Here is a 15,000-nt window from a genome sequence, read left to right as displayed (position 1 = left end):
GATACTTTGTTGCTCTTCTCTGACAGACGTCTGTGTCCGTTACTTTGTGTCATATTCTACGTTCATGTGTCCAGCTGCTCGTCACCTGGATGAGGTCCTGCCTCTCCTTCTCGCCCGCGCTGATGGTCTTCTTGATGCTGCGCAGCTCGCTGAAGATGGCCTGAGCCTCGTCCAGCTTGTAGTTGGTCTGACTGCTCGACATCTTCCTGTCGATCCTGAGACAGGGACACGGTTAGTTGGCTCCTCCTCCTCAGACGCAGCCAATAGGACGTCTCGTTAGACCGAGATTACATTATTAAGCTCCTCCTCCTCAGACGCAGCCAATAGGACGTCTCGTTATACCGAGATTACATTATTAAGCTCCTCCTCCTCAGACGCAGACAATTGGACGTCTCGTTAGACCGAGATTACATTATTAAGCTCCTCCTCCTCAGACGCAGACAATTGGACGTCTCGTTAGACCGAGATTACATTATTAAGCTCCTCCTCCTCAGACGCAGACAATTGGACGTCTCGTTAGACCGAGATTACATTATTAAGCTCCTCCTCCTCAGACGCAGACAATAGGACGTCTCGTTAGACCGAGATTACATTATTAAGCTCCTCCTCCTCAGACGCAGACAATTGGACGTCTCGTTAGACCGAGATTACATTATTAATAATAATAGTTTTTTTAATCCAGATTACATAAATCAAAAGTCAATAAATAAAAAGTATTAAAAGAAATAATATATTTTTTTTCCAGTTTCAAGTGTCCATAAGGTAAAATATAGAAATGAATAATTATAAATTCAATTAATTAAGAGTTTAATTCTTGACAAATAATGTATTAGCATATTTGTGAATGTGTTGTAATATTTCATCACATAATTGTGGGGAAGATATTTATGTTTTAAGCTTTGAACTATGATGACGTCGTGTTAATAGTTGTTTAAATGTCTTATATCGATTTCAGTTTCATTCTCTTTCTAGATAACGAGCGCGGAGCTTTAATTTGGAAAACAGCTCAGTGGAAAATAAAGTTAAAAAAATAAAAAGAATAAAATCATCAGATGAACATCTGAAGAATGTGTGTGTGGGAGGCGACGTTCAGTGTTTATTTTAGATTGTGGCGAGTTATGAAATACTGACGCTGCATGTGACCGGCTGTAAATGACCCACTTTGTTGGTCTCCACATGCAAAGTTATTGTTTTATTGTGCTGCGTTCAAAGGCTCGCCGAGAGCACGGGAAATCTCAGTGACGAGACTCGAGACCCTCAAGTACGCAAAGTTAAAACTCTTTGATTTAAAGGGCCAGTACCGATGTTCTGAAGTCTGTTAGTGTGAGCTTCCTTAAAGGGCCAGTACCGATGTTCTGAAGTCTGTTAGTGTGAGTTTCCTTAAAGGGCCAGTACCGATGTTCTGAAGTGTTTCTATGAGCTTCCTTAAAGGGCCAGTACCGATGTTCTGAAGTGTTTCTGTGAGCTTCCTTAAAGGGCCAGTACCGATTTTCTGAAGTGTTTCTGTGAGCTTCCTTAAAGGGACAGTACCGATGTTCTGAAGTGTTTCTATGAGCTTCCTTAAAGGGCCAGTACCGATGTTCTGAAGTGTTTCTATGAGCTTCCTTAAAGGGCCAGTACCGATGTTCTGAAGTGTTTCTGTGAGCTTCCTTAAAGGGCCAGTACCGATGTTCTGAAGTGTTTCTGTGAGCTTCCTTAAAGGGACAGTACCGATGTTCTGAAGTGTTTCTATGAGCTTCCTTAAAGGGCCAGTACCGATGTTCTGAAGTGTTTCTATGAGCTTCCTTAAAGGGCCAGTACCGATGTTCTGAAGTGTTTCTGTGAGCTTCCTTAAAGGGCCAGTACCGATGTTCTGAAGTGTTTCTGTGAGCTTCCTTAAAGGGACAGTACCGATGTTCTGAAGTGTTTCTATGAGCTTCCTTAAAGGGCCAGTACCGATGTTCTGAAGTGTTTCTATGAGCTTCCTTAAAGGGCCAGTACCGATGTTCTGAAGTGTGTTAGTGTGAGTTTCCTTAAAGGGCCAGTACCGATGTTCTGAAGTGTTTCTATGAGCTTCCTTAAAGGGCCAGTACCGATGTTCTGAAGTGTTTCACTGCAGTAGATGAATTTCACTTTGTTTCTTCTCCTGCAGTGAAACTCTGGAGGAGAAGAAGCACACAGAAACATGGGTACTGTCCCTTTAAACAGGGTTGTTTGTTGGTGGGTGGGTGGAGCCCCCCGCCCCCCCTCCATCACCACAGCACCCGCTTCCTTCGCTCTCCAACAGCAGGTACTGTTCCTCCACCCTGCCTCTTCCTCCCAAAACAAGCTCTGCTTTGTCACCCCCCCCCCCCCACCCCATTGGCCTGGGAGTTCATATGCTTAGCAAAAAAAAGGCACAACCCCCCCGCCCCCCCTTCCCCCCCACTGTAGAGAAGCATTTCCTTAAATCCACCAGTTAAGACAGAAAAGTGTCTGAAAATGTGCTAAATGTGTCAATAAGGTGAAATACAAACAAACAGAAGATAAACTGTTTTACAGTCGTGCCCATTAAAGTAAGTGTGTGTGTGTGTGTGGGTGGGGGGGGGGGGGTGGGGGTGGGGGGGGGGGATAAGCATTCCTGCGTCACAAGTTTACTTTATCTGATGAGAACAATTAGCTATATAGCTGACAACAGCTGAGATCTGGAAAACAACCAGGAGAACACAATGGCACACACACTTTCTGCAAGCTGTGTATTCTTTCTGCCGGCTATTCTGGGAATCACTCGTGTTATCTAAGAGATAAGGTCGGTCTCTCTCTCTCTCTCCCTCTCTCTCTCTCTCTCTCCCTCCCTCTCTCCCTCTCTCTCTCTCTGCTGAGGAATTTAGCTGCCAGATATCTGTGTGTTCCCCCCCCCCCCCCCCCCCCTCCATGGAGTGACTTCCTGTCCAGCCTTGGCTCCCTCCCTCACTGGTGCATCCTCTTCCTGAGGTGGAGTCCCCCCTTTTCCATTACAAAAATGTGCCTCTTCCTCCACTTTTAGAGGCGGAGCCTCAACATCACATTCTCAGCACAAAAGACGCTTCTGTGTTTGAATCCAGACTCAAATTAAAAGGGGAGGAGCTTAAGACTCACATCTTTGATGTTAATAAACATATTATAATATATGTAGATCAACCAGAGAGAAAGAAACAAGAGGATCTGAACAGAAGGGGGGGGGGGGGGGGGGCACTCACTCCTGCAGGGTCTCCACTCCCATCTCCTTGTACTGCAGCTCCTGCTTCACCTGAGCCAGCTCCTGCTTCAGCCTGGAGAGCTGCGGAGCAATGCATACAAGGGCTTAGTCATGAGAGAGAGTGTGTGTGTGTGTGTGTGTGTGTGTGTGTGTGTGTGTGTGTGTGTGTGTGTGTGTGTGTGTGTGTGTGTGTGTACGGAGGTTTTAATAGATCAGAGATGGTTGATTGTCAAACGAGGAATTTGGCTCGTTGGTTGGTGACTAATGATAGACATAATGTAAAAATGTAATTTTTATATATATATATATATATATATATATATATGATAAACAAACAATGTGAAGACAAGTATATTGTGTCAAATGTGTATTTAAAATAATTAAAATTCATGCAAAATAAAATTATATATATATATATATATATATATATATATAAATAATTTTATTTTTATTCTTTGAACATTTGTCTTTAAAGTGGAAACGGGTTAATCGTGTCAGATATTAATTTAAAAACTTTAAAAGCTATAATTTCTCAACTTTACGAGCTGAGAAACGTCGCCCTGGAAATGAAGTGAAGACTTTTACCAACTCAACTTCCACACGTGGAGATTAGATAAACGGTGAGCAGCGGTGACTTCTGATTGGCTATAAATCCCTTTGACATGTCTTGTGGAGAAACCTCTCCGGACTTCGTGCGTTTAAAAACGTTTAAATAAACGTTTTAACAGAATAAATAACGTTGATTTCTTTGGCAGTTTGAACTCGAGCCGGTAAACGCCCTCACTCATGAGTCAGTGACCTCGCCTCGGCCTGACCCTTTGATGATGAGGACGATGATGTCATCCTCCCGAGGGCCCCGGGGCTAGAGCCTGGGTATCCTGTAGGGGCCACACCCCGCCCCCCCCCCCACAGGGAGCCATTGTTCTCCTCCGATAAAGACTCACCCGCTCTCGCCTGCAGGCCACCTCCACTTTTATTTGGTCGGGGTCGTATTTCGAGTTTGAGGATGAGCCGGAGAGCGCTGTGAACACATGAGGAGGAAGGAGGGAGGGTTAGTGGAGGACTGGAGGAAGTGAAGAGTAAACCCCGCCCCCCTGGAAGCTTTGTGAGTGACAGCCGGAGAGCGCTGTGAACACATGAGGAAGGAGGGAGGGTTAGTGGAGGACTGGAGGAAGTGAAGAGTAAACTCCGCCCCCCTGGAAGCTTTGTGAGTGACAGCTGGCTGCACCAGGAACCAAGTTCAGGGCAGATTATGAGGTCAGCTAAGGTCCAGCAGAACCAACAGAGAACACGGGGTTCCGTATCGATACTGGTCCTCTCATCGGTTCCTTATTGATGCTTTTATTATTCTTGTGTGTAAACAAATATTCTTTCTTGAGCAGCAACACAAAAGTTGTACAAAAAAAATTCAGACAGAGAGAGACAAAGAGACAGAGAGTCAAAGAGACAAAGAGGCAGAGTTATACAAAGAGACAAAGAGTCAAAGAGACATCGTTATACAAAGAGACAGAGAGAGACAAAGAGGCAGAGAGACAAAGAGACAGAGACAAAGAGACAAAGAGTCAAAGAGACAAAGAGGCAGAGTTATACTGGGCTTCTTACTGCTGGCCATGGAGCGGTTGTCCTCGGAGAGCTCGTGGAAGAGCAACATTTCCTGCTGAGCCAGCTCCAGCCGCTGCTGCTTCACCAGGTACATCTCCTTCTTGGCTTGGAGGGCCTCCTGGGCCACCACCAGGTACTCCTTCAGCATGCGCTCCTGCTCCTGGCGCCACTGGGTCCGCGGGTTCTCGATCTGGGTGTTCTCTGACGGCCGGGACACAGAAGCTGCTTCACAATCCTTCACACATAACCGCCTTATTTATTTAACATTTATTTAGCTACGCAGCATTTAAAGCATTCAAATATTAAAAATACACAATAGTAGAATGATAGCGTTGAGCTGCTCGGCCCTCATTTGCATAAAGTAGGCTAAACCTCGACTTCACGCATCGTATTCTAGCTTTTAGTACACTTTGTAACTGGTTTAATAATAAGCGTTATTATTATTAGTAATATTATTATCATCATCATGGAGCCCACAAGATGTTTGTTAAATCTTCATTGCGCAACAATCTAAAGAAAATGAGGATATTCAACAAAACATGTTGTTTGTGGTCAAAACTTAAGAGCCAATCAGGGGACAGCCAGGCGTTTCCCATCATGCACTGGGCCCTCTCTTTCAGGACTTAGCGTGTACAATATTCCACTGAAGGCGTTTAATAAGAAAAGAGAGGCGGCTGAAACTGGACCCGCTTCAGCTAGAGGGACCCGCTTCACCTAGAGGGACCCGCTTCACCTAGAGGGACCCGCTTCACCTAGAGGGACCCGGTTCACCTAGAGGGACCCACTTCAGCTAGAGGGACCCGCTTCACCTAGAGGGACCCACTTCACCTAGAGGGACCCACTTCACCTAGAGGGACCCGGTTCACCTAGAGGGACCCGGTTCACCTAGAGGGACCCGGTTCACTTAGAGGGACCCACTTCACCTAGAGGGACCCGGTTCACTTAGAGGGACCCACTTCACCTAGAGGGACCCGCTTCAGCTAGAGGGACCCACTTCAGCTAGAGGGACCCACTTCAGCTAGAGGGACCTACTGTTGATGTGGTCGATGTAGTACACGCCCACTTGCTGGTCGTAGACCTCCTCCCACCCGAGAGGAAGCTCATCTCCAACGCAGTCGGCGAAGGTCAGCGGCTTGGTGATCCTGAACAGACCAGAGAGTCAAGGACGGCGAGGAACATGGGAAACACAACAGACACACAACAGACACACAACGCAACAGAGACACAAAGAGTCACGCAAAACAATGATTAAAATATAAATAAAATGTATTAACAAAAAAAAATGATTTTATATATATATATATATATATATATATATAGAGAGAGAGATTTTTAAAAAAAAATACAATAAATGAATAAAAAAATATTTTTATATATATTATTTTAATATTATAATTTTTTGTAATCATTTATTGTATTTTTTTTTTAAAGTTTTATATTTTAAAATATATACATATATATTTTTAATTTTTTTAAAAAATAAATAGAAAATATATATAAAAGACATTTAAAAATAGCAGAAAGAGGATCTACGTTAACGGGGTTGGAGTCTCGTCATCCGACCCACGACTAATACTGTAGTAAACAAATGAAACCGTCATATTGAAGGTTTTCAATGTCAATCGAGCAGAAAGTAAACGTTCATTCTGAAGAATATTCTCTCCTCCATTTCACTAATGTTTAAATAAATAAACATAATTGTATGGATTCTAAAATGTGGTGAGGTTACAGTGACCTTTGACCTCCACATTCTAACACAGCTATGACGTCATAGTTTCACTGAGGAGCTCAGAATGTAATGTTTTTAACACAATCTGATGGATGTAAAATGTTATTTGAGGAGGGATTTTTCTTGTTTTCTGACAGCAGCCTCGATCACACGGTGACGAGTTCAAGGACCGTCGGAAAGATCTGACGGTAATGACGAAGTTTTGCCGACTGTTTAAAGAAAGAAAACACGCTTTTCCATCCTGCCTTTTGGGTTCAGAGGGAGCAACTTTGAATCTGCAGAGACTGAATGTCAACAGAGAAAGACGGCCAGGGTGTAACGGTTTATGGTCTGTCATGTTGATCTTAATCATTAGGCTGTTTTGAGTCAACGACTCTTTATTTGTTTGCTCTTTTCATTCTGTATGACTGAGCACATCTCTGATAAACACAACATTTTTTAGGCAGGTACTTCAACATGCTCATCAATACGTTTATGGAAACAGACGAGTCTCTGATCTGTAAAACTGAGTTTCTCCACAAAGAATCACACAAAAGCAAAACTTTAAAGTCTAACCAGAGATTTGTTAAAAGACGTTCATGCTTATAAACGTACCGCTTCATCCTCCTCACCACCAGGGGGCGATCACACAGATGAAGTGAGAGTGTAGCTCAGAGACTGAAGGTGTAACCACTAAACTCCATCAACAACCTCCACTACAGAGAGGAGGTTATCATCACCTGTAGACTCATATCTCATGTTCATGAACTACTTTATTACCTTTAAACAAACTCTGTTCCTTTTTGAACATAAAGTTCATCCACTGGGATAAACCTCTGGTTTGGTTTTACTAATAAAACAGGAGAGATGCATCACAACAACAACGACGACAACATTGACCAACACACCTGTCTGGTCGTGTGTTACATTAATAAAGAGGTGAGCCGGCTTCCCTTCAGCCAGTTTAAACTCAGCTCAAGTCCGACTCAGAGGGCGGACGCGGTGCGGACCGGCTCGTGCCTGCAGCCAGACACGAGGGCAGAGCAAACACAGGCACGCGCCCCACCTGCTGCCTGCGGTGTTTGAGAGAGGTCAACAAACGTCCAGACGGCGACTGCACGAGGAGGTCCTCCAACACGGAGACTGAAGGGCGAGACCACATGCTGGAGCCCTGATGCTTATCAGTGGCTCCGGGAGCACGGGAACCTTTGACGAGTGACGTCAGCGCTCTGACCTCTGACCTCCGACCTCGCTCCAGAGAAAGACGGAAGGGAAAACATGTCGTCCCACAGATCTGAATGTCTGGTCCTGTGACAGCAGAACGTTTCGGTCTCTGGAGAAATCTTTTTAATTATTATTATTATTCTGAAACGGACAGTTTAACGTTCACCATCAGAGTGTAAATAAAGTTTATCCTCCAGTATCCAGTAGAACGTGTGATCAGTAGAACATGTGATCATGTTTGTCTGATCATGTGACTTTATAAACAACCAATCAGTGTTTAGACCAACAGGAGAGCTAGTAACGTTAGCTAGTAACGTTAGCAGCACCGCTAACGGAGAACCAGAGGAGGTTCAGTTCAGTTACATGATGATGCGTTCAGGCTCTGCTCAGTGAACACGAGTACTGGCTGAAGGTAAATGATAACGTTCTCATGATGCGTTCAGGCTCTGCTCAGTGAACGTGAATACTGGCTGAAGGTAAATGATAACGTTCTCATGATGCGTTCAGGCTCTGCTCAGTGAACATGAGTACTGGCTGAAGGTAAATGATAACGTTCTCATGATGCGTTCAAGCTCTGCTCAGTGAACGTGAGTACTGGCTGAAGGTGAATGATAACGTTCTCATGATGCGTTCAAGCTCTGCTCAGTGAACATGAGTACTGGCTGAAGGTAAATGATAACGTTCTCATGATGCGTTCAAGCTCTGCTCAGTGAACATGAGTACTGGCTGAAGGTACATGATAACGTTCTCATGATGCCTTCAGGCTCAGTGAACATGAGTACTGGCTGAAGGTAAATGATAACGTTCTCATGATGCGTTCAGGCTCAGTGAACATGAGTACTGGCTGAAGGTAAATGATAACGTTCTCATGATGCGTTCAGGCTCAGTTAACATGAGTACTGGCTGAAGGTAAATGATAACGTTCTCATGATGCCTTCAGGCTCAGTTAACATGAGTACTGGCTGAAGGTAAATGATAACGTTCTCATGATGCGTTCAGGCTCTGCTCAGTGAACATTAGTACTGGCTGAAGGTAAATGATAACATTCTCATGATGCGTTCAGGCTCTGCTCAGTGAACATGTGTACTGGCTGAAGGTAAATAACGTTCTCATGATGCGTTCAGGCTCTGCTCAGTGAACATGAGTACTGACTGAAGGTAAATAACGTTCTCATGATGCGTTCAGGCTCTGCTCAGTGAACATGAGTACTGGCTGAAGGTAAATAACGTTCTCATGATGCGTTCAGGCTCTGCTCAGTGAACATGAGTACTGACTGAAGGTACATGATAACGTTCTCATGATGCGTTCAGGCTCAGTGAACATGAGTACTGGCTGAAGGTAAATGATAACGTTCTCATGATGCGTTCAGGCTCTGCTCAGTGAACATGAGTACTGGCTGAAGGTAAATGATAACGTTATCATGATGCGTTCAGGCTCTGCTCAGTGAACATGAGTACTGACTGAAGGTACATGATAACGTTCTCATGATGCGTTCAGGCTCTGCTCAGTGAACATGAGTACTGGCTGAAGGTAAATGATAACGTTATCATGATGCGTTCAGGCTCTGCTCAGTGAACATGAGTACTGACTGAAGGTACATGATAACGTTCTCATGATGCGTTCAGGCTCTGCTCAGTGAACATGAGTACTGACTGAAGGTAAATGATAACGTTCTCATGATGCGTTCAGGCTCTGCTCAGTGAACATGAGTACTGACTGAAGGTAAATGATAACTTTCTCATGATGCGTTCAGGCTCTGCTCAGTGAACATGAGTACTGACTGAAGGTACATGATAACGTTCTCATGATGCGTTCAGGCTCTGCTCAGTGAACATGAGTACTGGACAAAGTATAACAACATGAATAATAAACATCCTGGTTGGTCACAAGCTGCCACAGAAGGAGATTATTATATTATTAATAAATATCTCACGGATCTGTCAATCAAAGAAACAGATTTCTGAAACAGAACCAACGAAACGCTGATGAACATATTTAATATATTTAGACCGTCCAGAATTCTAGAATAATCTGTCCAGAGGATATTTCTATCTGGAGCCGGGCTGCTGAAGCGTGGACAACGGCGTGGGGGGAATGTCCTTCATGAGGATTCTCTGGAGCAGCTGACGTCTCGATATGTGTTGAATCTCATGGAAATAGGGTTCCTATAAGTAGACCTGGTCTGGGTCTGGGGGGTCCTGACCACAGGGGGGCTTCATATTAAACTTGAATATTCAATTCTACGAGCATGTTTTCTTTATGGGGAAGCTCATTTAACGTGTGTGAACACGGCTGAAGTTTATTTTGAAAAGAGTGTAACGAGAAACAGAAAAATATATAATATTATAGAGAATTGATGGATTTAACATTACTGTGCTATAGCGTTAATACAAACTTTAAGAAGATAATATCAGCCGTTATTTGTCCCACAGCGGAGACATCAGTAAACAACAGAAACAAGTTTAAGAAATAAGTAAACTATAAAACTAAATGATAAGATACTAAAGACACAACAGTAACCTAGATGTTTATATACGTAATATATATATATATATATATATATATATATATATATATATATATATATATATATATATATATATGTAAATGTGTTAAAGTGCTGAAACACAAAGCTTCAACGCCGTCAAACACACGTTGCTCCCTTTTCCAATAAGGGCCATGCACACGTGTGTGTGTGTGTGTGTGTGTGTGTGTGTGTGTGTGTGTGTCTGTGTGTGTGTGTGTGTGTCTGTGTGTCTGTGTGTGGGGAACAGAAACACAACAATGGCGGCCCCCGGAGCTGGAGGTCCTGTTCAGGGAGCATTCTTCACATTCACCACGAGCTCCGACCGGCGGCCCGATGCCGTGAGCGGCGCGTCACCGTGAACATACTCGACCACGTCGTGTCTGCTCAGGAAAGACACACACACACACACTCAGTGTGTGTGTGTGTGTCTCTGTGTGTGTGTGTGAGCCCAGGAGAAGAGAGGCGTCACAACGGACCTCTGGGGGGGGTTCAGCTAGTGAAGGACCTCTCTGGGGCCACGCCCCCTTTGTACACAATAATTACATTTGTTGTGCTCCGTGAGCAGAAAGGCCGATCCGTTGCATAACAGAGCTAATGGAGGAGGAGGACACGTGGGAACTGCCTCTGTTCTGCTTTGTCTGGGGCCACGAGCAGAGCCCCCCCTCCCCCCCCCCCGGGGGCATTAGTGTCGGCATGCCTGACATAACACTCATTCCACAGTCAAGAAGCCTACACACACACACACACACTTAGAAACAGGGAGTGTTAAAAATCTCCATGTGTATATTTTACAGGATATTCAACCTTTATGTTTATAACATTTAATCCTAGTTTCTCTCCAGTGTTGTTTAAAGGTAATAAAGTAGTTCATGAACATGAGATATGAGTCTACAGGTGATTATAACCTCCTCTCTGTAGTGGAGGTTGTTGATGGAGTTTAGTGGTTACACCTTCAGTCTCACTTCATCTGTGTGATCGCCCCCTGGTGGTGAGGAGGATGAAGCGGTACGTTGAGTATAAACTAAGATTTAGCGAGTTCGATCCCCGACACGTTGAGCAATCAGTCACTTCAGATTAAAGATTAGAGACGGAACAAAAGAAAAGATTATAACATGTGCATCTTCATACAGGTCATGTTCTGACCCTATAACACAATAACTCCTCTTAATGTGAGTGATGAAGTGGTGAAGTTTCATGTGATATCTATGAGGTCATGTTCTGACCCTATAACACAATAACTCCTCTTAATGTGAGTGATGAAGTGGTGAAGTTTCATGTGATATCTATGAGGTCATGTTTTGACCCTATAACACAATAACTCTTAATGTGAGTGATGAAGTGGTGAAGTTTCATGTGATATCTATGAGGTCATGTTTTGACCCTATAACACAATAACTCTTAATGTGAGTGATGAAGTGGTGAAGTTTCATGTGATATCTATGAGGTCATGTTTTGACCCTATAACACAATAACTCTTAATGTGAGTGATGAAGTGGTGAAGTTTCATGTGATATCTATGAGGTCATGTTCTGACCCTATAACACAATAACTCTTAATGTGAGTGATGAAGTGGTGAAGTTTCATGTGATATCTATGAGGTCATGTTCTGACCCTATAACACAATAACTCTTAATGTGAGTGATGAAGTGGTGAAGTTTCATGTGATATCTATGAGGTCATGTTCTGACCCTATAACACAATAACTCTTAATGTGAGTGATGAAGTGGTGAAGTTTCATGTGATATCTATGATTAACAGTCATAACTGACAACTCAAAACACTTCTCTCTCTCTCGTGCACGACGACAAAGTCCTTTTAAAAACCACTCGGCCCACCGGCTGTCAACCCCCCCCCCCCCACACTTCCATCAACACCTCGTTGTTGTTGTTTACTGTTGTCGAGTTATCTGGTGACGGGACACATAAACCTGTGAATCACCGAGCGGCACCAGAACAAACGCCGAGGACATTCTTCAGTGACGCAACTGTGAAGAAAAGAAGAAAGCGCCCCCCCCCAAAAGGACTCCGATCCACCCCTCTCTGAGATCTTGTGAAACGGCTATCAGCTTCACACAACAATGGTTCATCAGGGAGGAGGAGGGGGGGCTTCAGGGAAACCAGGTTCTTATCTAGACCACATTCCCACTGGTTCAGACTGGGACCCGTCGGGGACCGGGACCAGTCCCTGACCGGAGCACATCCCAGCAGCTCTCCCAGTGGCCCAACTGGCATTCCTAGCATTCTTTTAGTTTTTAAGCCACAAAGATTTCTGGGAGTTGGAGTTTAAAGCCCTTTGTGTGTGTGTGTGTGTGTGTGTGTGTGTGTGTGTGTGTGTGTGTGTGAAACACACATTTAATGGGTTAATTTTACAACTCTAAAAAGACCTTTTTTTTTTTAAATGTGAAAATTAAATGAAAGCTGATAACAATAGATCACTGTTGTTGTTCAGGTGCGTGCGCGTGTGCGCGTGCGCGTGTGTTTCAGGAATGTTTCAGGTCATAAATCTGCTGATGAGATTTGACATCAAGTTTCTCAGTAAAAACAAAACACAACATTTTAGAGCAGCAGCAAGTGTGTGAACACACACGCACGCGCGCACCGACAAACGCACGCGCACGCGCACCGGAAAGGCAGGGCTGCTGTCTAGATTTCACGTCAAAGACCTGTCAGGACTTTTTTTTTTCTTTAAACAGACATTTGGGGGAAAGTATCAGCAGCTGCACGGCGGGTGACGTCATCCGATTCCCCGGTGGTGCCTTCACGGTCCACACCGTAACCGTGCACGTGAGTGTGTGTGTGTGTGTGTGTGTGTGCGTGTGTGCGCGTGACTCCCGGGGCCCTGCGTGCGTGCGCGCATGCATACCTATCTCTGGGGTCGATCCACGACGTCTGCCGGGTGTTGTGGTCGATGAAGAACACCCTGCCGTCGTAGTCCCGAGCTTCCTCCCAGCCCGAGGGCAGCGGCAGCTCGGAGCTCTCCCTCCGGGTCCCACCGCTGACCCACGGCATGGCGTCGGGACGGAGCGGGGGGCTGGAGCCCTCTGCCCTCCTGCTTTATATACCCCCCCTCCTCCTCCTCCTCCTCCTCCTCCTCCCCCCGAGGTAAAAAAAATAAATAAAAGTTTGGTCTTCACAGCATTACAGCGAACTCGACGGCAACAATAATGGAGGCGAAAATATATAAAACTTTCCCGTTGAAGTTCGGGTGAAAGTACATCCGCGTGTTCTCTTCCTCCAAGGTAGAAAATAAATAAATAAAAAATAAAAGCCCACTACCGCGGCGCTCTCGCGGTGCTCGGAGCCTCCATGTTCGCCTCCTCCACCATATTTCATTCCTCCGCGTCCATATTCGGGTAGAGCTCATTTGCATAAACGGTCGCGACGCGAGCCGCTCCGGTCCAATCGGAGAGCTCGGCAGCGCCACACTTATATTAAAAAGAAGAATAAATAAATAATACGTAAATAAATAACCTCTTTATTCTGGTGAAAATAACGGGTTAATAAAGTTAATTTAACGTTTTTTAATTATTTAAAAAAATGTTTTAAATCAGCCGACAACAGCGGTTAGAAGAAGAAAGTTAGAACTTTATTTGTAAAACTGTCAGATGACAAACCGGTGGAGTCACGTGACGCGACGGTCCAATAACCTTATTAAAAAAAAAAACGTAAATGAATATCATCGTTTTGTGGCGACGAGAGTTTAACTTTCTATTAAAGGGACAACTCCCCCTAAAAAGCTTTAAAGCGGTACAACGCCGCCATCTTGTGTCTCCAGCTAGAGATAGCAGCAGCACCGCTGTCATCATAAGTGTCAAAACTTTATTGACAATGGGAGACAAACAGAAGCAGTCACAGGCCAATTACACAACATGTTAAAATTACTACACAACTAAACGCGTTACAGTCGTTTACTGGTGCCGACATATTATAAACTATATTTTTATTTAATTAAACTTCAATACATTATGTGGCCTTCAGTGGCACACATAAAAATTACAATGTTAGGTTTAAATATGTAAATTAATTCAAGTTAAAACCTGACCAAATATTGGTTTCTCTATGAGATTGCCGTGTGAATGTAAAATGTAAATCTGTTTAATATTAAGATATTTATAACAAACAGGCGGAACATCTTAAAGAATAGTGAGAATCATTTAATTTACTTAAACATCTAATTTGTAATGTAAATATAGTATAAATTATAAGAAATATGCTCAAACAATATTCTAATTTATTACAATAAAAAAAAAGTTTTAGGATTATAACTATAATAATAATAATATATGTTAAAACATGAAAAAAGGCTCTCCTAACCTTCACCCAGTGGTGGAGTCACAAAGTGCTTCTTCTCAAATAGTAATTAAAAAAGTACTTACCGACAAATTGAGGTACTTTTATTTGAATATTTCCATGACGGGATATAAAAGGAGTTAAAATGTAACGTACACATTAATGCAGTAATATTCAGAAACATTAGATATGAAAGTAAAACATTTTACTTATCAATTAATACTTTTACTTTAGCTACATTTATATACTTTTACTTTAAATTCAGGATATTTTATACATATTTTTCTATATCATCAACATTTAGTTATAGTTTTCCTTCATAACTCGTCTTCTTTCATTCTAGAGGAAAGAAGACATTAATTTTACTTCTTTGTCTGTTTGTGTCTGTATATTTATTCTTAATTCACCAAAGGTTATCTTTACATAACGCCTCATTTGCATATTTAAACATAAC

General features: G+C 43.3%; 2 protein-coding genes across 2 annotated transcripts in view; one reads left to right on the top strand and one right to left on the bottom strand.

Moving 5' to 3' along the window:
• Positions 1-13,609, bottom strand: part of wwc3 (WWC family member 3) — a 25,225-nt gene extending 11,616 nt beyond the window's left edge. The window contains exons 1-6 of the mRNA XM_034531235.1: positions 13,120-13,609; positions 5,831-5,940; positions 4,799-4,999; positions 4,141-4,217; positions 3,198-3,277; positions 86-215 (exon numbers count right to left, since the gene is read on the bottom strand). Of these exons, the coding sequence (XP_034387126.1) occupies positions 86-215; positions 3,198-3,277; positions 4,141-4,217; positions 4,799-4,999; positions 5,831-5,940; positions 13,120-13,265 (744 nt within the window). The 5' untranslated portion in view covers positions 13,266-13,609. The remainder of the gene's footprint in view (positions 1-85; positions 216-3,197; positions 3,278-4,140; positions 4,218-4,798; positions 5,000-5,830; positions 5,941-13,119) is intronic.
• LOC117729855 (putative claudin-24) overlaps positions 12,968-15,000 on the top strand; it is a 5,392-nt gene continuing 3,359 nt past the window's right edge. The window contains exon 1 of the mRNA XM_034531236.1: positions 12,968-13,040. The gene's annotated coding sequence lies outside the window, so the exon portion shown is untranslated. The remainder of the gene's footprint in view (positions 13,041-15,000) is intronic.

The sequence above is a fragment of the Cyclopterus lumpus genome, chromosome 4, assembly GCF_009769545.1.
Source record: "Cyclopterus lumpus isolate fCycLum1 chromosome 4, fCycLum1.pri, whole genome shotgun sequence".
NCBI lineage: Eukaryota > Metazoa > Chordata > Actinopteri > Perciformes > Cyclopteridae > Cyclopterus > Cyclopterus lumpus.
Note: the sequence above shows the minus strand (reverse complement) of the source record. Positions and strands in the feature narration are given on the sequence as shown.